This window comes from Strix uralensis, chromosome 2 (genome assembly GCF_047716275.1).
Source record: "Strix uralensis isolate ZFMK-TIS-50842 chromosome 2, bStrUra1, whole genome shotgun sequence".
NCBI classification, from domain to species: Eukaryota; Metazoa; Chordata; class Aves; order Strigiformes; family Strigidae; genus Strix; species Strix uralensis.
This window is the reverse complement of record NC_133973.1, coordinates 53114233-53141290: the sequence shown is the minus strand read 5'-3', so window position 1 is coordinate 53141290 and position 27058 is coordinate 53114233. Positions and strand designations below refer to the sequence as shown.

Genomic DNA, 27058 nt, shown 5'->3' with positions numbered 1-27058 from the left:
ATTTTTGTATATTATGATTGTTTTTACTGAGTGAATAAGCTAAACAGCTTCATTTGTTTAAGCAGTGTTAAACACATGCTTTGTAACCATATATTACTATAAAATTTTATAAAGCATATAGAGGACAATTAATATATTCATCATTATTACAGTTTCTATAGTTGGTGTTATTATGTTTATTAATAGCAATACAAGTAACTATGATGTTCTTTTAGGGAAATATAATGGAGGAGAAAACAATTCTAGAAGAACTTCTTTTAAAGAAGTCACAACAGAAGAAAAAAATATCACCAATTAATTACAAGAAAAGGTGGTTTGTTCTGACAAAAGCAAACCTTTCTTATTATGAATATGACAAAGGGGTAAGAAATCATTTTTTTAAGTACACTGTTCTAAGATTTTCCAGTGTCACCTTATTCCTCTGGCTTTCTTCTGTGAAACTTGATTAAACATTGTGTGTTAGAACAACAGGTGTACTTTGTTTTGAGAATTATAGGGTATCAAATCCTAGTTCCTGTTCAGGAAAACACTTAGCTGCAGGCTTAAGAGTGTCTCTGTTCAGAGCAACTCTTGCAGTTGTGCTTGCCATTGAGCATCTGTTTGTGTCCTTCCAAAGAGAACTGAAGCAAGTAATTAATGTTGGCATATGTTTACACATTGTCTTGAATAGGGATGTTTTCCTTGTTCAGGCTTCCCTCTGAACTGATGTAAATAACTGGCTTCAGAAGTTATTGTACGAGGCGTAATTAGTTCAGAATCTCATCCCTCAGCTGCACAAAGCAGATGGTTAAACTATCCTTATTTCCTAAGAAGTGACCATATATCACAACAGGGTGGCTTTTCACTCAGATCTCCCATCGAGAATGCAAATATATGTCCCAGGCAACTTATTTTAAAGTTTTTACTCCTTTTCATACATTTGGACGACTCCTGTGAGTCACATCCCGTTACAAAACTGCAGGGAAGCTCAGTGAGAATGGGCTCCATTACCTTAACAAAATTTTGAATGCCACATCTAGGCTTCTGGTTTGCACTTAAGGTGTTTTCCTCTTAATTGCTCCTTCTTTTTTTCCTCCTAGTCCCCCCTTTGCCATGTACTCCTGCAGTCACCCTGTACTTCTCACATGTAGGGCTGTGTCCTGTAATTCTTGTAACTGACTTAAAAATAATTTGATCAATATAGTAGATGTAGGTAGGGCACCAAAAACGTTTTTTACTACTTTTCTTTTAAAGTTTAACAAACCTGAAGCTATGGTTTATACAGCTTGAAACACAAAATTGTACAAAATCATCAAACTAGAATACTTTATATTGTGTTAACATTAGTTTACAGTCTGCTGTGTTTTCTTCTCTCTTAGAAAAAAGGAAGCAAAAAGGGGTCAATTGAGATTGAGAAAATCCGATGTGTTGAGACAGTGAATCTTGAGGAATTAACACCTCCTGCAAGACAATATCCTTTTCAGGTTAGCCATGAAATCTGTTTCATTTACATTTCATGTGAAGAATGCCAGTCATCCTAAGGTTACACTTAGTGTTTCTGTCCTAAGTAGTGATACCTGATATTGCTGAGTGCTACTGATATTTAAAGAGAAAATCAGTCCCTATTACCGAAGTTGTGACATTGCTGAAATATTTTTAGTTGACTATGATAGAATTTAGATCATCTTGTTTCATTTATGTTCAAAGGTCTATCAGATATTTGCTTTAATATTATCTGGAATATAGAGATCACTACACGATGTGATTATCACTTATTTTAAGGCAGAATCAAGCACTTGAAAATTCTTATTTTAATTCTCGCTGTCTCTTTCCACTTCTTTTTTTTGGCCTCAATACCAAGTGCAGGATTTGACCCCTGACTGCCTGATTACCATTCAAATGTGCCACAGTCAGGAAATCCAAAGCTATGCCTTGTATCAGAAGATGCAGCTGCATAAAGCAATACACACGTTCAAGAATTAAATGCGATGAGAAAACCATAACTTCGAATTTGCTGCCTTTCATCTGTTTCAGTTGCCCAGCTCAGGTTCCATCAATCTCAATTCTGTGGGCAGTGGGACATGCAGAGGTGGCCACAGATCCCCCTCTGGAGTGCTGCTGCCAAACAGTGCAACCACAAGCAGCAGGCTGCTAAAGTCAATAATGGGGTTGCTGAATAGTGTGTTAATTCATGAGCCTGCAATAACTGCCATGCCCAAGGGCAACCTCATGAGAGATACTTAGTATTTCACTGCCTGGTTGATCCTAGGTGTCATTCCGGTCTCCCTTTTCCTTCTCCCTCCCCCAGTTTTGTGGCACTGAATGACACATTTATGTTAAATTAGTGTATTTATGTCAGGAGTGCACAATTCAGTTATGTGAGGAAAAGATTGTATGCTATAATTACAAGATGGGGGACTCTGTTCTGGGAAACAGTATCCCTAAAGAGGACTTTAGGATCATGATAGCTGAGCATAAATTCCCAGTGTGATGCTGTGGCCAAGGGAACTAATGGCATCCTTGGACATGGAAGGAGGCACATATTGAGTAAAAGCATTCAATATGTTTTGACACTACTGTGATCACCAGGAGAATATTGTGTCTAGTTCTGGTGACTATAATTGAAGAAAGATGTTGTAAACTGAAGAGAGGTCAGAGACTTGACAATGACTAATAGATTGGATGGATAACATGTTAAAGAGAAAAGCTCACAGGGGTCCACCATTTCACTAAATAAGGAGACCAGAAGTAAATGGATCAGTCATGTATACTTACCAGCTGGAATACGTGTTTAATAACAAGAGCTCTTCAGTCTAACAAACAATAGCAATAAAATGGCATTTGAAATTCAGTGCAGATGACTGAAAAGCCAAGTACACAAGGGAAATGAAACCCCGACCTAACACAGACACACACACACAGAGTCAGCCCAATACTAAACATGACCCAAAAAGCAAAGCAGATGTTAGTAATTATTAGGTAGACATCAAATGAAGCTAGCAGAAGATAGGCTGAAAACAAGCAAAAGAAGCTGACTGTTCATATTGTGTAGCTAAGCTGTAGGACTACTTACTGCAGGATGTTGCAGATACTAGTCATTTGCTTAAAAGGCAACTGAACAAATTTACAGAAGAAAAATACCTCTCAAAGAGTATTAAGTATAAATGCATCACCTTTGGATCAGGATTCCCTGATCACTGTACAACTGCCCTGAGTATTTGTTACTGGATGCTGTCAGAGACAGATTCCTGGCCTCCATGAGCATTCAGTCTGGCCTTGGGTAACATGAGCCAGAAGCTGGAAGATGAATGTGGAAAAACTGAAATGGGAAGGAAGATGTTGGCTATAAGGTCTTTTGTAGATAGAAGATAGGAATATCCAGAAATATTCAATGATGTCCTTTGTTTCTGCAACTGTGTTTTAGGACACAAAGCACTTTGGTTAAGGCAGTACATATTTATACTATATTTATATTTATATCTATATTTATATTTATATTCATACTCATATTCATATTAAAAGTGATGTGAAATATATTTATATGGAATATACTTATATGAAATATGAAGTATTTATATGAAATGGTAATAAGTGACCTCTGAAAAACACTACTAAGTTGTGAGAGTTCGATGTGGGTCCACAAAGCCTATTTTTTTGCTTCCCATCCCCTTCTCTGTTCCCCTCCTGCATAGTAACACGCTTTCAGGCAGTACACTCTCACCATACTGGCTTACCAAACCTCTTACAGATTGTGTACAAGGGTGGACTTCTCTATATCTATGGCACTAATGAAGAGAGCCGGGAGCGGTGGCTTGCAGCTTTGCATAAAGGTAACACTATCCCTTTGTGTGACAAAATATTCAAATAACATGAGGAGAGATAGGAAAATGCTCCTGCCTCATCGTTTTGTGCCATTCTTTGTCACTTGTTTTTAGTCTCTTTCATACTTCAGCACTGACTGGTTGAAATGCATGGTATTTTCAAGAATGGATTAGAAATTTTAAAGGCTGAAAGTTTCAGTGAGAAATAATCCAAAATAAAGTGCTTTTTTTTTATTTTTCATGGGTAATTTTTAATCTTCATCATATGTTCAGCCTTTACTAATGCAGATTAATAGAGCACAACCATTCCCGCTGTGGCTAGTATAGCACTTACCCACAGGAAAGCCATTTTGATAACCAATATTGCTAGTGCTTTTTCTTTTGTATTTTCCTCTTCTTTTTAAAGGAAATTTCTATTGTTTTCAATGAAGAAAAATCACAGTCATGCAAAGCATAATTTACAAGCAGAAAAGGGTGTCCCTGCATAACTCCAGTGAAGGCAAAAACCTCACATTGAATAGGGCAGTCCTCACACATACTGGCCATTGTAGGAACAAAAATAGGCAATCTGTAACGAGCTGTAGACAAATATCCTCCCCAGTTTTACTTGTAAGCCTATGTATAAGCTACGTCTCTGTTTGTGACTCCCTTTGCATACACAGCAGTGAGGGTATGTAAATTAATTTAGTGAAGTTGTGAAGAATGCAGATCAGAAGCATTCAGCCGTCTACACTGAGCCTTCTAGAAACCAAGATTTTCAGTAAGATTTTTTAAACCAAGATTTGTGAAGAATAAGGTTGCATGAGTGATATATCCTGTAATGCTCATGAGACAAAGAATACCACAAATACTCAACTGCCTACAAGCCTTTTAAAAAGTGTATAAAAAGCACTTGTTATGAAGGACTGTCCTAATCCTTTCACAGCTCTCTCACAAGTTCAGGAATTTTGGGTTTACACTGGCTCACTGCAGCATGACTGAAAACCTGTCCTAACGCAGCCAGTTTTTAAAGTCTCACTCTATGCCTTCTACATATCTTCTAGCTACCTTTTGAAACCAAAATTGCCATTAGAGCTTACAGAACTAGTGTATCGCTAGCACAGTGATACTACTGGTGCTATTTTTCTAGAGTAAAGCCGTGCTTCAGACATAAAATAATGTGATGGTGTTCCCTTTTGGTGTGCTTAAATAAGAATTGTATTTTAACACATAAATATTTGGATTTGCCATATGGCATATTGAGTATCAGTGAATATAATTTTCTTACAGTAGATAGTTCTAGGAAAATAGCGTATTTTGATATATGAAAATGTTTTCTTTTAATTAGTTTTATTACTGATAGTGAAATCTTCATAAGATCCATGATTTTGAATCATAGCTGTTGGATCCTGTTTTGCCTTCATGTATTTTGCTGGACTGCACTGTATTTATCTCCTTCTTGACACTCAGATTTCTTTCGCAAAGAAACAGGTACCCGGGGTGTATGGCTTTCAGACTTGAGTTTGCATAGAGGAATATGGTATAGAGATAAAAATGTGACCAGGACATGTGCCTAGAGCCAGAAGTCAGTAAGCACTCTGGTGTCCCATGGCTTGGTGCAGTAGACTCTATTGATCATAAGTAACACTCCCATTTTGCAGCCTGTCATGTTCTCTTTGGTTTCTTTGTGCTTTCCAGAAATTAAAGACAATTCTGATTTACTAAACAAGTACCATAAAGGATTCTTCATCAGCGGGAAGTTTCTCTGTTGCAACCAGACCTGTAAAACAGCCCCTGGATGTACGATTTGGGAGAAATGTAATGTGTTCTTTTATTTGTTTGATTAGGGTCATTGATTTTTTTCACAATATTGCCAAATCACATGGACATTTAAGGCAGTATAATTAATATAAAAGCTAATCTACTTACACTTTTTCATGTATGTGCTAAACTCTTTTAACATCATAGCTGCTACACATTGTAGCTTGGAGAAATAATACACTAAATTACAACTGCTGTGTTTGATTAAAAAGTTAGTGACATTTTTACCTACAAAATAAACCAGATGATAGAATTATTTTTGTTCTTATTCTTAAGATCTCTAGCGAAATTGTAGTATTATGCTTTAAAACCCTTCTAGTGATGAGGTCCCATAAGCTGGATGGGTAGGAACAATAGAAGTTTAGCACAAGAGTGTGTTTGGGTAAGTGTAAAATAATACAGTTTAATAACAAAATAGAAGTAAAGCTCTTATGTTAATATATAATTATATTAATATGTTTTTTCCCCTAAACAGTGTGATTTAATTTGCAGCTTTTTTTTTAATTTTTAACATGCTTTTCTGAAGTATTTTTTTTCAGAGCTTAGTCACAATTATTTAGGGGTTTTAGTTTTTATCTGTAAAGGCTGAGAGAGGAAAATTTGTAAAGGGCTACCCTCCTAGGCGTCACATTTTCAGAAGGGAATTCCCTCATGTCTGTGTACATGCTTAACAGTGAAAGGCTACATTTGGGAAAGGGAACAGCAGTTTATGAGTACTTGGGCTTCAGCCTTTTAAAGCTTGATTGTTTGGAATTGTAGAGCACTGATAGATACACTGATTTCAATCATGATTGAACCTTGGTCTTAAGCATTTACAGTCACAATCAAAAAAAAGTATGAACCCAAAATTAAAAGTTAATTCCAAAAAATGTAGGTGTGAGCAGTTAGGAACGTGATTTAGATCTATGAGACTGCCTGTAACAGGCATTTGCTTTTGAAAACTGAAATTAATGGTATAGGCTTATCTACTATTACTACCGGTTTCACCATTATTGAACACTGAATAATGTAAAGAGTTGTCAACTCATTTGTAACAGTAATTTGAATAGCTTCATCTAGCTTCTTGTTACAAAAGCAAATAGGGCCATGAAACCCCAGTCAATTGCAAGGACAAGGATATACCTCATTACCAGTCATGGACAGCTTAGCTGAGAAAAGTATTGAAAAGAATATTTATATACTGAATGCTTTGTTTATGTCTGAGATAATAATACATACAGGATAACGTGCTGTATCCACTCTAAATCTGTTCCTAAAAAAGTTCTTGAGGTTGCTAACAGAGATGAGCGGAGCACAGGGAGACTGTGTAGGGATGACTCCAGACAGACTCAGTCTTGTAACCTCTGGGTAATTGAAAGCAGTATTTCTTAATCACTGATTCATAGACCAAAAGTGTCAATGAAACAATTTCAAAAAAAAACAGAATAAAAATAAAGCATACATGTGTTTCCCTGTGTATGTAAACAAATAAGCTAACAGAACTGGGAAAACCACAGAGCTAAATACAACCGCAAATTTCCCTGAATTCGTGTTTTGGCATAGATGAAAACAATGGTTGATGGGGTTTTTAAACATATTGAGATGGTGCTCGAATTAAGAGGAGGTTGGAAGATTCAGAGCTAAAGCATGTCAATACCTCAGGGAGGTGAAGTGTCAGGTGTCATCATGCTGTTGTGGCCACTGTATAGATCTGCAAGTGAGAAAGCCTCAAGAGATAAAGCCTTAGTTAAATTCATGATTTTTTACTTAATTCTCCCTCTCTTCTAGATGTGACTCTCTGTTGTACAACTGGGTCTGTGAAACCACTGCCTCCAGTCCCTCAAACGTTGGTAGGTGAAAACATTTGAGTGTCTGGCTACAGGGAAAGATCCAGCATCCAGGCAGTAGGGAGGGCTGTGGGATGGAGAATTGCAAACAGCCACTCACTGGAAGCTGGCGTAGATCTCTAATCTGCAGTGCAGCTTCAGCATCCTTGTGTCCACCAGCATACCAGATGGAAGGACTCATCTCCCTCCTTCACATGGCAAACTGGGAAAGTCTCAGCCATGATCAGTTCACTTTAAGGTGCTGATGGCAGTACTGGCTTCAGGCCTTGCAGGAATGTCTTTTACTTTATACATTTATTTCCAGTGGGATCAGGGAATGCCATCAAAATTAGTTTTCTAGGAGGAGATCCCCATTCCTAGAGGTGCCAAAAACTCCCCTCCACCACCCTCCCCAGTGAAAATGGTGCTCATAGTACTTTGGAGAAAATATTGTAGCTAAAGATGCGAATGAATATACCTGCTTTGGGTGGGTGAGAAATGGTAGATGAACTGCATTTATCTCAGGCAAGTCCCAAGTTGTGCTCCTCTGTGGTTGCACCAGGAGTACAGATGCCTGTTTAGGAATGTCTGTTTAGCCCAGCTTTACAGAGGCAGCCTCTAAGTTAATGAAATGGGAAGTGCATCTGAGCTCTTTATGTGCTCTTGCCTATGTCTTGACTATATCAGGCAGAAACACAAGAGTATGGTATCCCACCAGCAACCACTGGGCCTTACTGTCCATCTGAGACAGGCAGGCTTTCACAGACCCAAAGAGACAAACAGGACACCAGGATGCCAGAAAGTACTACTTGTGCTCAATTCAGCCTGAGTCCTCTAGCACAGCTGCTTGATGAAGAAGGCCAACAGTTGGCAGAATAGAAGTAAACTGGAAGATCTGCTTCTATGTTTATTTGCTCCTTATCTCCTCCTGTACAAATGCAAGTGCAATAATGGTATTTTTGACCTTAGTTTTACTGCCCAGTTTTGTAAGGGGTAACAATGACAAGAGAACAGAAGAGACCAAAGTGGCTTAAGTTATGATGTTTTTATCTCTTTAAAAAGGACTAACAGTATAGTCTGATTGTGTATTCACACATTGTTACACAGCCTCCTCCAAATTAAACCAGATTGGGTTTCAGCTCATGGGATTTTTGAATCTGTATTTCCTGCTTTATTTTAATTTGTCTTCTCTTCCATATCTTTAGAATACAGTCTGGGTCTCTTTCCTAACTTCTCTCTGTTAATCAGAAAGTAACTTAAAGAAAAAAGAAGAAAAAAGATGGAATTTTTATGTATACAGTTGACATGAATAGCCGGGGCTTTAAGAAACACATAGATTATCAAGAGACAGAAAATAAAATCACAAGACCTGTAAAAGGGAGCTTTAAGAAAAATAATAATAGAGCCTTGGAAAGAACCTATGAACAAAGAAGCTTTTGACATTTTTCTGATAATGACATTTGAAAGTAATAGCACTGTGAACACACAGCAGAGTAACTTCTTTTGAATACCGTGGTCTGTTTTGCCTGGCTTCCATCAGGAGGTGCTTTGTCTGTCTGGAGAGTTCATCAGTCATGCAAATCTGCTGCTGAACATGCGGGTTTCTGCTAGGCCTTTATGATTTATTTTTATTATCTGCTTCAGTTCAGAGAAGATATTTTGAAAGGGAAATTTAAAAAGCAGGGACATGACAGATTTCAGATGGGTGCTTCTGAAACAGGTTCAGTAAATACAGGTATAATAACTACCACATCTGGTTAGAACAACTTGACTTCATTTTTCCAAGTCATATGATATAATCAGTTTAAGAAAGCTAATACGGACTTTGCATGGTGAGAAACAGTCTATATGTAGTCACAGAACTACTTCTATAAGCTCTCTGCACATTTAGATTTTGTCCTTTCATCTACTCAGTTTGATCATCAGAGGTACCGCTGTATCCCCAGCCTTCCTTCCGCTTACCTCTCAGTTCATGTCCCTCACTTCTCTAGCCTCTGCAAGTCTTGCTCCCTTACGTTCTTCCCAACTGACCAGAGACATTACTTTTGAATCACAGAATCATCTAGGTTGTAAAGGACCTTGAAGATCATCTAGTCCAACTGTTAACCTAGCATGTTAACAACGGAATGTAGGCAAAACTGACCAGAGGCATTACTTTTGCATGCTTAAGAAACACTTTCAACTCTGCTGGTGCCTGGCACCCACTGTCTTTGCAACGGAAAATGGTTCATGTAGGTCAGACCAATACTGCAGTAGATCAGCTAGAAGTCCACTGAGTGCACACACATATCTTCTCACGATTATGTATTTGGCAAGTTTTATGGAAGCTGAAGTGATCCATCACATGCTTCCAGCTGTAAGGTAGGGGTGCAGTTCTGCAGATAGTAACCGTTCCCCATATGCACATCACAGCTGAATCTCAGGTTGCCACCTATGATTCTTTCTAGATGACGGTGACACAGTCCACAATATAAAAACCACAATAGCATAACGGAACTAATAAGATCCGCTCAGTTACTATTAGGAAATGCTCTGGGGCTTTCAGACAGTGCTGGAAATGGAAAGCTGTATATATGGATACAAATCAGGACATTAATCTGCACCAGGTTACAGATTAAGTCCATCCAGAATATTGTAACACACAAATACACATCCAGCCGTGAAATCCAAAGGAATGCAAATCTGATGTTCTCATCTTTGGCTGGTTCTTTTCCCTGGCAGGTTGGACAAAGCAAAGCTCATTTCTGTGATAATAATTCTTGATACCGTTTACTTTGGCCAATGTTTTGCAATTTCTTCTGTTCACGCAAAAAGATGAAAACTCCATCAGAAGATGACAGTCTGATCATTTCACAAGCAAAACACAGTAAATTAAGAAAGAACAATTTATCTCCAAAAATTAACAAAGCCACATGTCAGAGGTGTACATTGGCTCATAAACATGTTTACTGAACATCACCTTGCTCTGACATCACTAGATGCTTTAAAGAGAAAACAATTTCATCTCTGTATTATAATTTTCTCCATCTTTCTGACAACTGCAGACATCTTAGTTCTGTCATTATTCTACAAATCAAATGGAAAGTCTAACACTCGAATCCTGCCTAACATAGGCCCTCAAGCTACAAGCTCCTTTCCACTGAAGTCAGATATGACTTTCTGGGTTCAAGTAGTAGTACTTGATGAGCAACAGACCTACTTCTAGTCAAATGAAGAGGACTCTGCTGTGAGTGATACCCCTTTAAAGAATGAGTATCTTCACTGGAGCTTAGTGAGATGAAGTTGAGACTTTGTGTGTTTGCAGAAAGAGATCACGTGTGTCTTCTGGCTCAGTAGACTCAACCAGGCATTCACTTGGCTCTTTGGTTTCTCCTTGTTTAAATTAGGTAAAGAAATGTCAGTAAAGAGAAAAGCAAACATACAATGCCATGGTCACTTGGATTTAAAGACATTGCAGCCTGCTTCAGGACACTTGACATTCTTCCCTGGCATTGCATTACAGTGGTTTTCAATAATAAATAGGTGGCATTCTCCTAAGTCTTCCTTATTTTCCCTCATCCTTTGCTGTCAGTGTTTCAAGTGTAGTTTTCTCTGCTTTTAAAGAATTGTGATGTCTGGATTTTCTCAGTTATAACATTTCCCCTATATCTAAATGCATTTCAGTGCCTTAATTTTAGATGTTCTTTTGTCCATGATTTGATTGATGTCACCTAACTTTAATGCCAGGCTTCTCATCCAAGCCATTTGTGTGATGAGAGATAGACACTTCTGTAGGATGACATATTTCATATGAAGACATGGGTCAAAGCTAGGTAAGATAAATCCCATAGTTACATACCTACACTTCTTTAAATCTACACAGAGAAAGCTAGGCACCAAGGAGTGGGATTCCTTATATCCAACATGTTTAGCAGAGAAATATCAATAAAATATGGTAAGGAAAGGGAATGATTTAGAATTAGCATAGCTTTTTGCTTTCAGGGATTAGCAGTAACGATTGACTAATGCTTGTTGTGCTTCATGATAACACTATTGATTAAAAGCCATTCAAAAAAAGCATAGTTATTTTATAATACTGCAATGGGGTCTTTTGATACAACAGGACTTCATTGCACTTAATTATAGTAAAGCATAATTTGGTCATGTGGTGTCCAAAGCACATGAATTGCAACAGTTCATTAAGTAGTATCAGCTTCAGATAGGTGGCAGGCTTTTGGTGCAAGTCAAGTCTACCACATAATTCAGGTAATGAAAGCTTCCTATTACAGCAGTGTTGGCCTCCACTCAGAGTTTTCTGGTGTCATTATCACAGAACTTGGTTCTGTTCTCACCTGTCTCACAAGTGTGGACAACACAACAGTATCTGGGCTGTGCTTCTAAATGGATGAGGCACAGCGTCTTGTCTCTGCCCATCTTCTTAACTTTGATTAATTTGCCTAATATCATTATACATGTTGAAGATATAAGTGATGATGTACATGTCATACATGTAGATGTAGCTGCATCTCCTTATCATTTTATTTCCTCTGTCCTCAAAAGTGGAAAAGTAGAAGCCTGCCTCGGGTGCTATCAGCAGACAAGTCAGTTCTGAATATGGCTGTGGCTCAATGCAACTATGAAGTCGAAGGAAATTCAGCTATCCGGCTTGTCAGAGGCAATAGATACTATATATTGCAAGAGGAAGATTCTGATTGTTGGAAGATAAGGGATTTGGAAGGGTAAGTATGCCCTGCAGAATACTTTTGTTCCATGACCATGGTCTTCTGCGTATCTCATCTTCACAGACAACAGTATCTATGTTAGAATTACCTTACTAGCTTTTAAACTTTTCTCTAGAAGCCTCGTTGTCTTCTGTACAACTTAATTTTCTTACCATCCTTGGCTGCCAGGTTGAGTAAGATTTACAACAGTCACTGCCTAGTATTCTAGCTAAGATAGTATCTGGTGGCCTTAATTTTGATATGTGCCTGAAGAAGGGCTTGTGTACAGAGAAGCTATCCATTTTTTTCCCAACTATTTAGTTTAAGTGAATAAAAAGATAAAATCTCTCCTCACAAACATTGCCTCTTTTGTGTGCACAAACCATCTTTAGACCAGCACCATTCCTATTACAATAGCAGTGACAGCACGGGAGACCAGTGAAAGCTGCTGAGGCACGAATCACTTATCACTTCAGTCTCTCCCCATCTTTAGCAATACTTTTCCACAAAGACAGGGCACCCCCATCCTGCACACGGTTTAATTAGTCTCTTTCAGGTTCACAAGTGGAGGAATTCCCCTCAGCAACTTAAAATAAGATATTTTTTATTAATATCCAGCTGGGGCAGAAAAGAGTGTCTGCTCCCAAGTTATTAAATGAGAAACAGCTTTAGGGTACACTGGAGACAAAGGCAGTGAAACAAACAGGAGCTGCCTGGAAGAGATAAGATTCCTTGTCTGTCCCATGATGGGTTTAGGTGAGTTTGATTTTATTACTTGATAGAAATGTGGAAAGGAAAAATGTTTGAGCTAGGGAATGCCCAAACTGGTTTGGAACAGAATTAAATAACTTGATCCACTCATAATTCACTGATTAAGTTTACAAGTCCAAGAAAACCAACAGATAACACAACCTTAACTTAAGGTAAAGTGTCTGCACTTTGTAACTCACACGATTGGCTTACTGTTCTGGATGAAGAAAGCAGCATGCAACCCTGACAACTCAAAGACAATAATAAATTAGTAAGCTGAGATATAGTCTTAAATACCTTCAATGGACTGTTTATGGGTATGTAAAAGCATATGATACAGGCAGCTCTGCTTATAGAGCCTGAGTAGAGGGCTCTAAGATGAATGAAGGAGCAGAGAGAGATCAAGAGAAAGGGGGGACTTTTATAGTTTTTTCTTTGGCTTGAGAATCTGAGACTTTTGCAGTATTGATTCTGTAAGGACAAGTCACATATACATCATAACAAAATCTTTAAATTCTGCTTGAAATAAATTGAAGATCTTGTTTTCTTGAATGTAACAGGAACAAGCTTCAGGCGTTACCCATTTCACCTGTTTTCATGCACTCTCAGTTTTCTTCTCACTGTACTGAGATCTGTGTTAAAGAAACTCTTCCTTTCTCTGTCCTTCCAGACTCAAATATACAATTTATTCCCCCTATTTATTTTTCTGATGGGCACAGTATACAGCCCACCCCCTTACAACAACAGATGCCTATTGGACCCCATAACTTGGGTCCACCATGTCATGCTGCTAGCTGCTTTAAGTGGTAGCTCAGTTGTCCGCATTCACTTAGCTTAGCTTCTCAATTGCATCTGACATTGTGTCAGGAAGAGTGCTGAGCCTTCCTACTGACTTTCTGCATTCGCCCTGGCGTTACTCTGCTGGCACCCATTAGTCACTGGCATCCTTCATCACAGCAACTGAGATGGCATGTAATGAAATTGTTGAACAGCTGCTCCAATCTTCCGTATGATGAAGCCAATCACTGAGGAAGAAGCCATTTCAATGACTAGTGAAAAGAGTACCTCATTGAAATGTAATTTGCTAAAACAAATTACTTCTGTATTTTTCTACATGGTAAGTAAAAGCAGAAATGTTTTAACCATGAGCATTTCTGTTAGTGGCATTCTAAAAAGTGACTCTGATTAATCCCTTTTCCTATTTTAAGTGACTAAATTTAAGATGCAGTCATGTATGATAGCTAAACTGTGAACTGTTTATTTTGCAGGAATGAAGGTTTCATACCGAGCACTTACTTGAGAAAGTTATCTCTGAATGATGAAGACCCAAGGTGAATCAATATGCAGCTTTCCACCGCTTAAATGTTTTTCTTACCACTCTGATAAAGATTGTGTAATATTTCTGGAATATTTTTCTTTTTAAATAACTTTCTGAGTACTAAGCATAAAGTTTCCTGAAAGGTATAGAATTAGATATAATTTGTCTTCGTGACTCATACATAAATGCAAAAAACATCAGTTGAAAATCCTGGTTTCATTTAAATAAATAGGGTTTTGCCACTGACTTCAATGACGCTGGGATTTCAATCTTTGTACTCTTATTTCGGCATTAAATCAGCCTTGCTAGCCCTCTCGTGTCATTGTATGTATGTACAGGTTAAAGGGAATCCAGGTCTGTCGAAGTGATACATCAGACCCATCTTTTCCTTTTTAGTAAGATGACATGACATTGTAAGCATTAAATGTATGCCTAAGCATTTGAATGGAAATCTGACAGAAACATAGTCGGTTGTCTGTCTCATAGAAAACCATACTGAACAAGATTCACAGATTTTCTTAAAAGAAAAACCTACTACAGTATCCTGTAAAAGGCAGCATAAATAAGAACCATTATTATTTCTGCACGGGAGTCTATTTTAGAGGTCTCTTTTTCTGCCACATGAACTCCTTCTGTTGTCTGTCATGCTAAGAACTTTTATTTGGGAAGTCTAGGGTTGTGCAGTTTTGAAAACCTTCCGTGTAAATTTTGAAAAGGTAGATGCAATCTCTTCATAAGGTCACTAAAGGGATATGTAACTTCATTGCCTGTTACAGCATGCACAGAGAATATTTGGATTTCCAACACATTGCACAGTGAAGGGGAAAGACTGTATAAGTGTTCACCAAGTCATGAAAAAATTGAGACAATTAAATATGTCTCAATTTTTTGAAATATTCACCTTAGACCATGGCATAACTACTCAAAAAAGTACGTAGTATGACTTTTAACCCAAAGAAAGTATTTTTCATAACTAGTTTTTCAATTTCAGCATGTTGTCTTGTCTTTGCAGGGAAAACTCCAGTGTCAGTGAACAGACATTGGCAGAATACCAGAATATTGCTAAGCATGAGTGAGTATATAGAGTATGTCTTCATGAGAACCAAAAGGTTCTTTGGGCAGAAATCGTCATTCCACTTTACAGTCCACTGTACCTAGAGCAATGGTATCGTATGGATGGCTGTTGTAATAATGATAATACTTATAGATATTGTCATCAGCAACATCACTGCCCGCAGACTTCCAAAGGCATGAATCTATTTGTTTTCAGACAAAAACAAAAGTCATTTAGAAAAATCAGTCTAGTATGCTAATAAAGGGATGCTTCATAAAAGTGAACTGCTATTAAAAAGGCTACATTGGAGCTCCCTGAACTGATCTGACATAACATGTTTGGCTTGTTTCCTCCATTTGGGATGTCTCAGTTTACTTAAATATTATGACAACCAGAAGGTTCAAGGTTAGAGGAGAATTATGCACCTCCCAGCTTTTAGGGAGACAGCTGTGTCATGGTCTGCAGGAGACAGAGCAATCTACTGCTGGTAAAGCTCCTGGCAGATCATTAAAGTTGCAGGATTCTCCTCTAAGGATTTAGTCTAAAAAGTCAGAGTCACAGAGTAGGACCAGATATTTCAGGAGGAGACCCACTGGGTGGATGAGAGGAAACAGATGGGAACTAATGGTTTCCCTTTTATCTCGTGGCCTAAAATCACACATGCAGGACAAGTCCCAAGTCTACTCTCTGGCTTTTAAAAGCAGTTTTGAAATATTTATGATGTCTGGCATTTTTCATGTGTCTACTGTGCCTTATTCAGAAATCAACCTGTGAATAATAGCCAAATATTTCTCTTTGCAGTTGGTATGCTGGTAATATCTCCCGTGCCCAGTCTGAGCAGCTGCTCCGTCACAAGGTCCTACATATCCTTTAGCACTTGTTTATGAACAGTCATGGAAATGTTTTTCTGTGTTTTCCTATACTGTGTAGCTAGAGGATGCTGATGCTCTTCAAATAGCTGTAGTATTACAGAGTGCTAGAAACTCTTGTGCTAACTTGGTATTGATAAACAGATCTTCAAAAATGCATTAATGGCTCTTCTACATAAATGAACAAATGATGCACCTCTAAAATACACTTGAAACAAAGCCACACTGAGTGCATTTGCTCTCAAAGTTCTGCTTTTTGGTTTTACCTCTAGACCTGTGTTGTTTGCTCCAGTGTGGCTCTTTCTGCAGGTCAGTCTAGAGGAATCCTCTGTGATGATTTTATGATTAAGTGACGTAAAAGAATTTCACACAGCTGAGCAGACAAGCCTGAGCAAGCTCAGTGCTATGCCCACTGAGCATTGGCTGGATGCAGCTGACTAGGAGCAAGGATGGATAACACCATGGGACTAGTCAGGTGTACAAGTCTTTACAGCCTTCAACTGCAGAACAACTTGCCCATGTACTTTTCTGGAGGGGATCCAGCCTCAGCCATGCTTTGTGCTTGAGTGTGCTGTGTAAACGAGTTTTCCTCTCGTGGCTTGTTGCTTCCTCACAGACAGTCCTATTAGTACTCAGCCACTAACAAGTTCGATATAACCCAACCCTTCTGGAGCCTTGGCTCAGGGTCGCTTCACTTAGACCTGCACCACAGGTTAAGGAATTAAATTGAAGTGTGGCAAATCACTGGAGAAAGGCAGTTATGTCCCAGTCCCAAAAGGTGTTGGATACTCCTGACTCCAGTTAACTTTAAGGGGACATGAAGTTTCCTTTGAACTTGACAGCAATCAACCTTGGCCTGTATGTGAGGTTCTATATATCTTCTTTTCTCCCTGTAAGAGCCATTCCTAGCACGTTAGAGATGTAGCTGTTAAATGAACTATGGAAACCAGAATTTCCAGCCCAGTATGGTAAACCATTAACAGAAGTAAATGTGGATAGCAAAAGTTAGGACTGGACCAAAAGTAAAGATTAAAGTAGTCCAAATACAATAGAGGGCAGTGAAAATCTTTTACTTATTCAGTAATTCAGAATTACTTTGGCAATAGAAAATACATTAGTCTGATGCATTACATAAAGGAACTGTGTGGTGGAGAGAGCTCTTATTCCAATGGGATGTAGATGGCACTGTTTGGGTCTTATAACGTGTACCACCTCTGGAGGGTACATGAGGAAGGAGATGGGGTTAACAATTCTCCATCTTCCCATTTATAAAGCTGTATCTGTGCACCAAGACAAAATGTCAGACTGCTTGCTTCATGTCCGGGCTGGGGTACAACTCACCTAATTTTAAACATTTGCAGCAGGATACCACAACCGGTTATCTTGACCCTCTTTTTAGTGGAGAGAAATAAATATTTTTAAGGCATAATTCATTTTGTCCTAAAGTAGTCCTTAAAGGAGGTCAGATGAGTCATATCTCCTTCTCTCCTTTGTGGACATCACAGTGTAAAAGCCTAAAGTTCACTGAAATGAATCCAAACCTCATTGTTCCTTGTAACTTTTTTTTTTTTTTTTTAATTAGGGGAAAGAAGGTGCTTTTATGGTTCGGAAATCTAGCCAAGCAGGAATGTATACTGTGTCTGTATTCAGCAAGGTTCCTGAGTAAGTATCCAAAGAATGTGTACAATTTCTATGAGTGTGCTATAGGCATGCTGCTTGGTGTGACTGGTCAACAACAAAATCTCTATATTGTGATAAAGGTGAACCTTGGGCACATTCAGGTCATATTAGTTATTTAAGTTCATACATAACAATGGCTGCCTGAACAGGGGAATGGGGGTCCAGAATTGTCTCATCTAAACATAGGCGGGTAACAGGCACATAATAGGAGAATAGTTGGGTGTGAAGAGAGAAGGAAGGGAAGGGGAAGGCGTTCAAAATTAGATGTAGAACCATCGCAAGGGCAGTATATGAAAGTCTTTTGCTCTAGATTTAACTATTGGAAGACAAGTACTAACCATCAGACTACATTAGATTATGCAGCAGAAGACTCCAATGTGCTAGGAGCCTGTACTACAAAGCCAGCAGGTGTTAAAGGGGGAAAAGCAGACAGAGGTAAATGTAACAGTCCTTCTGGTGACATCTACTACGTATTTTGTTATGTGGCCAGTTGGAGTGTTGCAGTTCATTCAGCAACTAACTAATCTATTAACACATCAGCTGGAAGACACTTTGCAAGGCTTTGACATTTACTGCATTTTGTGTTGTTTTTCAGAAGTAAAAAAGGAGCAGTCAGACATTACCATGTGCACAAAACCCCTGAGAACAAGTATTATCTCGCTGAAAATTATTATTTTGAATCAATTCCCAAGCTTATACACTACCATCAGCACAACTCGGCTGGTAATCCTATATGCTCTTTCTACTTGATAGGCTTTCGCTTAGGCTTCTGGACTTCTTAGCATTATGGTGAATCTCTTCCAATACTGTATACTCTAAATATTGAGATATCTTTTGGGAGAGTTTGGATGGAACTTGATCTAACATCACAAACAATACAGTTGCTTTCCTTTGCTGTAGTGCTTTTTGGTGTTGTACTACCTCTTGCAATACCTCTGCTGGACTAGCCCTTAAGCACAGAAGAATTTTCAATCTTGTGAAGCGATGCAGCAGCTGCTGAATATTGAATATGTGTCATTACCTGGATGGTTGTAATATGGCAGGGAGAGGGAGGTATTTGTTTCCCTGTGTTTTCTTTGATTTTGGAAGACTCATGTATATATTGTGACCTTTAACAGGTTTTCTTTGTAGGTATGGTGACAAGGCTCCGTCATGCAGTGTCTACTCAAGTAAATAAAGTCCCATCCACAGCTTCATTAGGAAATGGTATGAAGATAACTTTCATTTTCGAAACTGGTGTCAGTCTTGGCCACCAAAAATAGAATAACCAGAAAATCATGACTCTTACTGCATTCAGGCTTGCAGGTTACAGAATCTTTGTTTGGTGGCCGTTTCCACTTGTCCATGCAGGAAGCAATGTGAGAATTTGGGAAGGATGGTCTTTCAAGCAATAGCTCCTTCTGTAGTTTCCTCTTGTCCAGTGTAGCCTTGAGACTTTATGGTTCTATGGAACAGGGTATCCCTTCCTACAAGTGCATCTAGTCTACATCCAGGGCAACTTGAGTGCAAAGGCATTTTATATCAACTTTTATGTTGTGTCCTTTTTAAGGCATTTTATGTCAGGTCTTATATCAACTGTGCAAGACCTTGCATGCTTCCTTCCCCAGCACATCTGAGTTATGGCCATTCTTTCCCTCTGCCACATTACCTGGCACAGTAATACTTGTTCTCCAATCTCCTAATTGAAAATATATCATCATTTTTATCTTTCTCAATTCTCTTTATAAGGCTTAAACCTAAGCAATAGCAAACAACACTTGTAGGACATGTAGTCCCCTTCCATAACACAAACACAAAGCTGAGAGATAGGTGCTGCATGCTTCAGTGCTGCATGGTTCTGCAACCCTCCAAAGAAAACAACAACATTGCATGTGGGGGATACCACACTTTCATTTGTACTTTTTTTTGCTAAAGGAATTTCTTTTGTCCCACTAGGAATGTGGGAGCTGAAACGAGAAGAAATTGTCCTGTTGAGAGAACTAGAGAGTGGTCAGTTTGGAGTGGTGCACCTGGGAAAGTGGAAGGGACAATATGATGTGGCCGTAAAGATGATTAAAGAGGGAGCAATGTCAGAAGATGAATTCATAGAAGAAGCTCAGACCATGATGTAAGATATGGCGTTGCTTAATTATTTGGAAATAATGATCTCTCCAGACATTAATCAGTAACGTATAGCACACACATGAAAGAGAATTCCCTCTTAAAAACAGCATTAAGTAGTGTTGAGTACATTAGACACAAGCTAAACAGGTAACCATATAGGATATTTGAAGTATTACCAAAAGAGCTTCACAAAGATTGATACAGTCATCTACAAAGCTTTCAATTAACATTTCTTCCACAACTTTAGAGGTTCCACATATGTCACTTAAAACTCTGCTTCACTAGCATTTATACAGAAACAGTTAGAAAGCTGTTCCTGCCATCCTGCAGGTAGGATTGAGTGACAGATCAATAACTGAGAAATGCCACAAATATGTACATGAGACTTGAAGTTTTACTCTCTGACGCTGAAGAGGTAAGGATGTTAGAATTTCCAGTGAAATTCCATGAGATGATATTTGAAGCATACAAATTCAAGAATATTTCGTATATCTCGTCTCCTGAAGGAATGCACTACATTCCTGTCAGTTAACTGTCTGATATGACTACAATTCTCAATGTGAAAATTTTGCAGCATGGTTTTAGTAGAAAACCTTAAGGTCTAAGGTCCACCCCACCAACTCAGATCTATTTTCTCCCACCAATAAGGTTGCACTTTTGCGATGCTAAATACTATTTTGGCTTTTGACTACAAAGTTGTCATTTCATCCATACTGAGTCTTCTTCTGATAGTCACCAAAACTGAGTTTCAAAGTAATCAGCAGAACACTCAGTCTTCTTGAAAAGGAATATTTGAAGTCTGAGATGGGACTATATCCAGTCTCAATAATTTCTTTCAGTATATCGTATTAATATTTGAAAAACAAAACTTATAGAAATGCACAAGAATCTCCATTTATTCTTTGATTATTTTATTTTTATTTATTTCAGGAAACTTAATCATCCCAAACTTGTTAGACTGTATGGTGTATGCTCAAAATCATATCCCACCTATCTAGTGACGGAATACATGCCTAATGGCTGTTTGCTTAGCTACTTAAGGAGTCATGGGAAGGAACTACAATCCCTTCAGCTTCTGGAAATATGTTATGATGTTTGTGATGCTATGGCATTTTTGGAGAGCTGCCAGTTCATACATAGAGATTTGGTAAGCTATCAAATGGAAGAAGTGGAACAGGGAAGGTAGGGGGATAACCTAATGCTAGGCAGTCCTGCCCCTCAGGATCACCCACAGCTCTGTTGACACTCACCCCAGAAAACACTGTGATCTGCTGAACAGAGACACCCTGCTGACTCAATACAAGGCAGCTCTGAACGAGCAACACTGAAGCCACAGGTGAATGGCACTGCCCACAAGCTAATATTCTCTGCTTCGGAGATGAGCTGACGGGTCTACTACAGCACTGCCTACTGTGCTGCCTGCATTTATGGGCTCTAACCTTGAGGATTTATGCACCACTTAGCAGTACAGACATCCAATTGTAAAATTAGTCCACTGAAGTAAAGGGTTCTGTCCAATGATGTTGTAGTCCTCCAGGAGAATGTGGTGCAATATTAAAGATTTGGGTCCCTTAGATTGTTTTTTGATTAGTTAGAGATTTACCTACTAGGGAACTATTTCTCTTACAAAAAAATTGTGAACATTGTTAGGATAAACTGGAATTTACTCTGGTGCATTGCAAACAGGAGCAGAATTTGAAAGTCTGCAGCTACTTGGCTCTTTTAAATACATTTATCTGCCAGTTTTCAAGCAAGTATTCCAAGTTGCTTTTGATTAAGGGATCAGGTCTTTCAAGGACTTGGACCAAAAGTTTATACAAAACTTAGCTGTCAAGAATGCTGGCTTTGGGGAAATAAGCTGTTATTTTATTGGCCTATTAAAGGTGAACCCAGCCAAATTTCTGGTGCATTGTGCTTCAGAGTTGGTAGCCCTGTTTTCTCTTCTAACTCTAGACAAAACTGTATTTGAAGATTTGTGACAATTTATGTTGCAGACTTGCTTAATTTTCCAACAGGAGTGCAGTCTCCTCAGGCAGCATTTTAAATGTCTTGTTGATGTTTTCAAAGAATTGTCTTTATGTGTAAATGAAGTTGTTAAATCCATGCCTCAACAATTTTCACACCCTGATTCAGAAATCAGGAATATCAGACAATGTAAGTAGTAGAATTCAAGTTGTAAATATTGTCAGTTTCCTGAAAACTGGCTGTGCACCATGGGAAAACAGAAAAAAAACCACAAAACTTGAGCTTGATTTCAGGTTGAAAACTGTAGATACAAACTGTATTACAGAAATTAATAAGCATGCAGGCAGACAATACAGCCTTAGATAAATGTTCTCAAGTTATCATTTGCAGAACTAGGCTTATATTGAACTTTTCATAAATCAAGCTGTTTAAATCACCTTTCATTGCTCCACTCTGTTTATAGTGCACTGCGAATAATCCAATCTATGTTTTTCACTTTTTGATGCCTTGGTAAATTCTGAGACTACTGAAAAGAACCCTGGAGTAGGATGACATTTGAAAGATGGGGTTTAATTTCTGGCTCTATTACTGCTTTTCTAGGTGAATGTGGGTTTTCTCACCTCTGTTTCCTTATCCCTCAATGTCCTTATTTGTAAATCCAGGGTAATGATAAAGAATTTTTTTCAACCAGTAGTCAGAAAATGAAATAAGAGAGCTACTTACTGTTCCCTTACAGTTCCAAACTTAAGTGCTTCAATCAAAGAATGTCATTATTCATTGAAATGTTAGAGGACAGGAATTATTATTAGCAAATTACCAAGACATGACAGGGTTTGCTCCTCTTTGTATTTTTTCCACTCAACTCTTTTCTCGTTTCTCTACTAAAGGCTGCTAGGAACTGTTTGGTTGACAGCAATCTTACTGTGAAAGTATCTGACTTTGGGATGAGTAGGTAAGTAAAAGAACCGGGGACCTTGTGAAGCTATGATGTTAGTGTATGTATAGTTTACTGGCATTGATCAGCTAACAACTGGCTGTTAGGAAAGTTAAGCCACAAGGTGTGATACAGCTCTTTGTGGTTCCTTTCTATTAATGACCATAAGCTGTTATGGGGTTAGAATAAAGTCATTCTGCTATCTCAAAAAGTTAAGGCTTAAAGGCAAATCACAGTTGAGAGATTTCACTAGTCATGTTTGTTAAAGAAATCTCAGAGTTTACTTTGTGTACAAGATTTTCACTTAATTTGGGGGCCAAACATCTTAATCAGCAGCCTCAATGAAGAGAAGTTGGAGAGGATGAGCAGTCTAGAGAACATGTCCTCTGAGAAGAGGCTGAGGGAGAAGGTTGCTTAGCCTGGCAAAGAGGAGGCTAAGAGGGGATCTAAAAGCTGCCTATAGCTACTTACAGTTACAAAGCTGATGGAGCCAAATAGTCTTATTAGTGCCAGGCAATATAACAGCAGACATCAGCCACATACTGTAGCTCAGGAAGTTCAAGTTGGACAGTAAGAGAAGTTGTTTCCCCAGGAGGGTGGTGGAACAGAGAAACATACCAGTCAGGGAGACGATGAGACTGTGATCTTTGGAGGCTTTTAAGACTTGGCTACACAGAGCCATGGCTGACCTGATCTAATGTTGGGATTAATCCTATTTGAGCAGGAGGGTGGGCTAGATGGCCTTACAACAGACATTTTTGTGATCCTACATTATTTCTCTAGTAAGTTGGTAGCAGTGATCTGTTCTATAGATTATAGCTTATGCTTCTATCAGGTATCCTTTGGAAATTTGAGATTCTGCCCAGGCTTTTCTTAGGAACCTTGTGGTATAAAAGGAAGAAGCAGTAAATAGTATTTCACTGTAACTCAGTCTCAACCAAGTTTGGTTCTTGCCTTGTAGGTATGTTCTGGATGACCTGTATGTAAGTTCACTAGGAACCAAGTTTCCAGTGAAGTGGTCAGCACCAGAAGTTTTTCACTACACCAAATTTAGCAGCAAGTCAGATGTATGGGCCTTTGGTATGTATGGAATTTGACATATAAATATGTATGTATATATGCCATTACATTTGTATTTCCTCAGCTTACTAAGCAGAAATGCTAGACATTCACACTGAAGGAATGTAAACAGCAGTTACAGCTTATGTTCTTGTTTAATATTTTTATGCATCCAAGCCCTATCCTCTTTGGATTTTTTTAGCCCTATTGTTTTTCTTTCAGGCACATAGCAACTCTGTCCACTCCTCATTTGCTATATATGTGTTTAATACGGTAAAGTAAACTGTTGGCAGGGGAGATCAAATGGTATTTTTGGCATATCTAGACCATAAATCAGTGCTACCCAATTCAAAAGAATTTTCTGTTAGTTGCAGAGGTCAGAGTGGACTCTGTACATAAGCCAGCTGTGGAAGAGTCTGTGTGAGCTCGGACTCTGTATCTCAGCAGAAATAAGATGTGTTTGCAGATCACTTTCTACCCAGGAATTTCATACATTTGAACTTTTGCTTCAGTGGTTTTCAAGCTATGATTTACAAATCGCTGGAGTCTGTTTAGTGTTTCTAAAAGTCTGCAAAAGGTGTCAAAGGAAAAGGAACCTTTTGTGAACAGGTTTAAATTCCACTTACATGGGTTGCTCCTCCAGTAGGAAAAATTTGGCAGCTGTCAAGTTGATGAAAGATTGGCAACCCACTGTTCTTGACATTGAACAATAGTGAATAAAGTAGATGAAAGTGTTTCTAAATGCTAGGCTGCTTCTTATCTTTAATTTCAGCTAGTTTCCCAATATTAATGACTCTGGCAGAGAAACGGCTCATTCATGCCCTTCATAAGTTGTTTATAGTATATATGATTAAATCAGAAGTTGGATTTTCTGGTGATACGTTTTCTTTTTGCTCTTACTGATGAAATCCTGGCTTCAGGCTTTATGGTCATTAACTTCAATATTGGCATTAACTTCAATGAGAAACATTATTTTTCCTTAGAAGGTCTTTTCTCATTTTAGCACTATCCATTGATGCAGTGGAAGTGAGGAGAAAGCAGGATCCGTCAGTTCTTGTTTGGTTGTTTTTAACTAATGAGTCTTTAAAGGGCTAAAGAACTTGACTGATGTATTCATATCCCAAAAGCAGATATCAGAGAACAAACATTTTTTTAACGTTCTCATCAGAGAAAGCAGGGATTCAGGTACCATTTTATTCTGACCCTACTGTGACACTACAACGCTCCAGTCTTCAAGCTGAAGGGAAGTCAAAGATCCAATTAATTTATGTTTCAAAAAAAGATCATTACTGCCAGTATTATATATCATTGTTAACATAATACTTTATGGTTGGCATGATTATCACATATGTTCAGTTGCAGCAAAAATTGTTTCTTGCAAAACTGTCATTATGAATTAATGATTATTATATTATCCAGTGTTTCTATTGCTTCAGTATAATCCAGTTTTCACAGGTATGTGTAGCTGACACTATAAAGTATTTGGAAATATTTCTGATACCAAAGGAGTTTATGTCTCACTCACTTAAAAAAATCAGTAAAAATTTTCTTATTATTTTATAGAAACATAGATACCTATATCTGTCATTTTGGTTTTCCTTCCTTCTCTCTGTGTACACACACATACATATATAAGGGGGTGTTTGTATGTATTTTGTAAAAAATTTAGTCCATGGATAGCTATGTCTTGGCTTTTCTCCATTATTGTCCACATTAAATATATTTTATAACTAACTTTATTACCTAACTTTACCTTCTTCTGCAGTAGAAGTTGTTTTACATTTGAGTACAGAATCACACTTGTCAGTCATCTCCATACTTTTCTTTGGACAATATTCTCTTTAAAATGTCTGGTTGGTTACATGTGGCATGTGTCTCTTGTTCCTGGAAAAAGGGATTATCTTGCTTTTCTTGACTTTCATTTCTTGTCTTCCATTGCCATGAATATTTTTGCAGGTATCTTAATGTGGGAGGTGTTCACTTTGGGAAAACAGCCCTATGAGCTTTATGATAACATGCAGGTGATTGAGAAAGTTTCTCAAGGATACAGACTTTATAGACCACAACTGGTTTCAGACATCATCTACCAGATAATGTACAACTGCTGGCATGAGGTATGTACCTCTGCACATACAAACTGGAGAAAACAAAATAATAGGAGTCACTAGGAGTCCCTGTTGATAGCTGAACTAATGTTCATAGTGGCAAATATCCCTTACAGAAGCCATTGCTTGTATGTAGTACATTCTATATAGCAGTCCAGTTCAGGACATTGTTAGTACAGGAAACAGAACATAAAGGAAGATTAGCTCCCTTCTTTTCAGAACCATGTATTTAAGCAAATAACAGTAAAATACCCTTCAACATCAACATAATAGATGGCCTTCTTCTGGTGGGAAGAATCTCTAGGTGAGATTCTTCTCACCTAATTTTAATGGTCTAAAATTTGGGTGCTGAGCTAAGCTAATTGACTCAATTTGTTCCATGATTACAGGATCATTACTGGTACCTCTCCATGGCCCTTTGTCCTTTCTGCTTAGCCACGACAAAATAAAAGATATTTGCTTTCCTATACAGAGATCTTAAACAGCAAACGTAGATGAGACCTCTACCATTTTAGATAGCTAAAGTTGTGTGAAATAACCCCACCCTTAGAATGAGAAGGGTATGTTACTCCGTCTGAGTCTTCTAGGAGTTGTAAGTCAAATGTTGCTCATGCTCATTTTATTTTGAGAGATCTGCATCTTCTGTGCCAAGAATCATCCTGATTTATTTTTTCCCTTCGTCTGTATTTTAGTCAGATATCAGTGGACTATGACTTGTTTCTTACCAGCAACAAAGAACTGTTTGGGACATTATTGGTGATACCACAAAATGACAGTGATGTTTTGGGAGGGGTGTTCATATAATTGCCAGAAAAATGAGAAAAATAACTTGTATCTCAGGACATGTTAATGCAAAGAAAGAAGATTAAACTATCGCAACATAAGATAGATATGAAAAGTAACTTTAATTTTCTTTACCTTGTAATCATTACTGTCTCTATGAAATCTGCATGCTAAAAATCAAGAAAAACTAATGCAAATTACAGTTCCTGAATGATTTCAAAATTAAATAACCATACCCATCAACTTTGCTTCATTTAGCTACCAGAAAAACGCCCTGCCTTTTATCAGCTCTTACCATTTTTTGAGGCACTGAGAGAAGACAACAGAGGTTGA

At 38.1% G+C, this 27058-nt stretch overlaps 1 protein-coding gene across 1 annotated transcript; it reads left to right on the top strand.

The window, feature by feature from the left end:
* Positions 1 to 224: 224 nt before the first annotated feature.
* BMX (BMX non-receptor tyrosine kinase) lies at positions 225 to 27058 on the top strand. Its single transcript, XM_074860770.1, has 17 exons — positions 225 to 362; positions 1359 to 1463; positions 3728 to 3809; positions 5478 to 5597; positions 7368 to 7429; positions 11945 to 12123; positions 15186 to 15245; positions 16029 to 16083; positions 17679 to 17758; positions 18372 to 18499; positions 18908 to 18982; positions 19712 to 19883; positions 20810 to 21026; positions 22732 to 22796; positions 23740 to 23858; positions 25794 to 25951; positions 26984 to 27058. The coding sequence occupies exons 1-17, from the start codon at positions 225 to 227 to the stop codon at positions 27056 to 27058; spliced, it is 1890 nt and encodes a 629-aa protein (XP_074716871.1).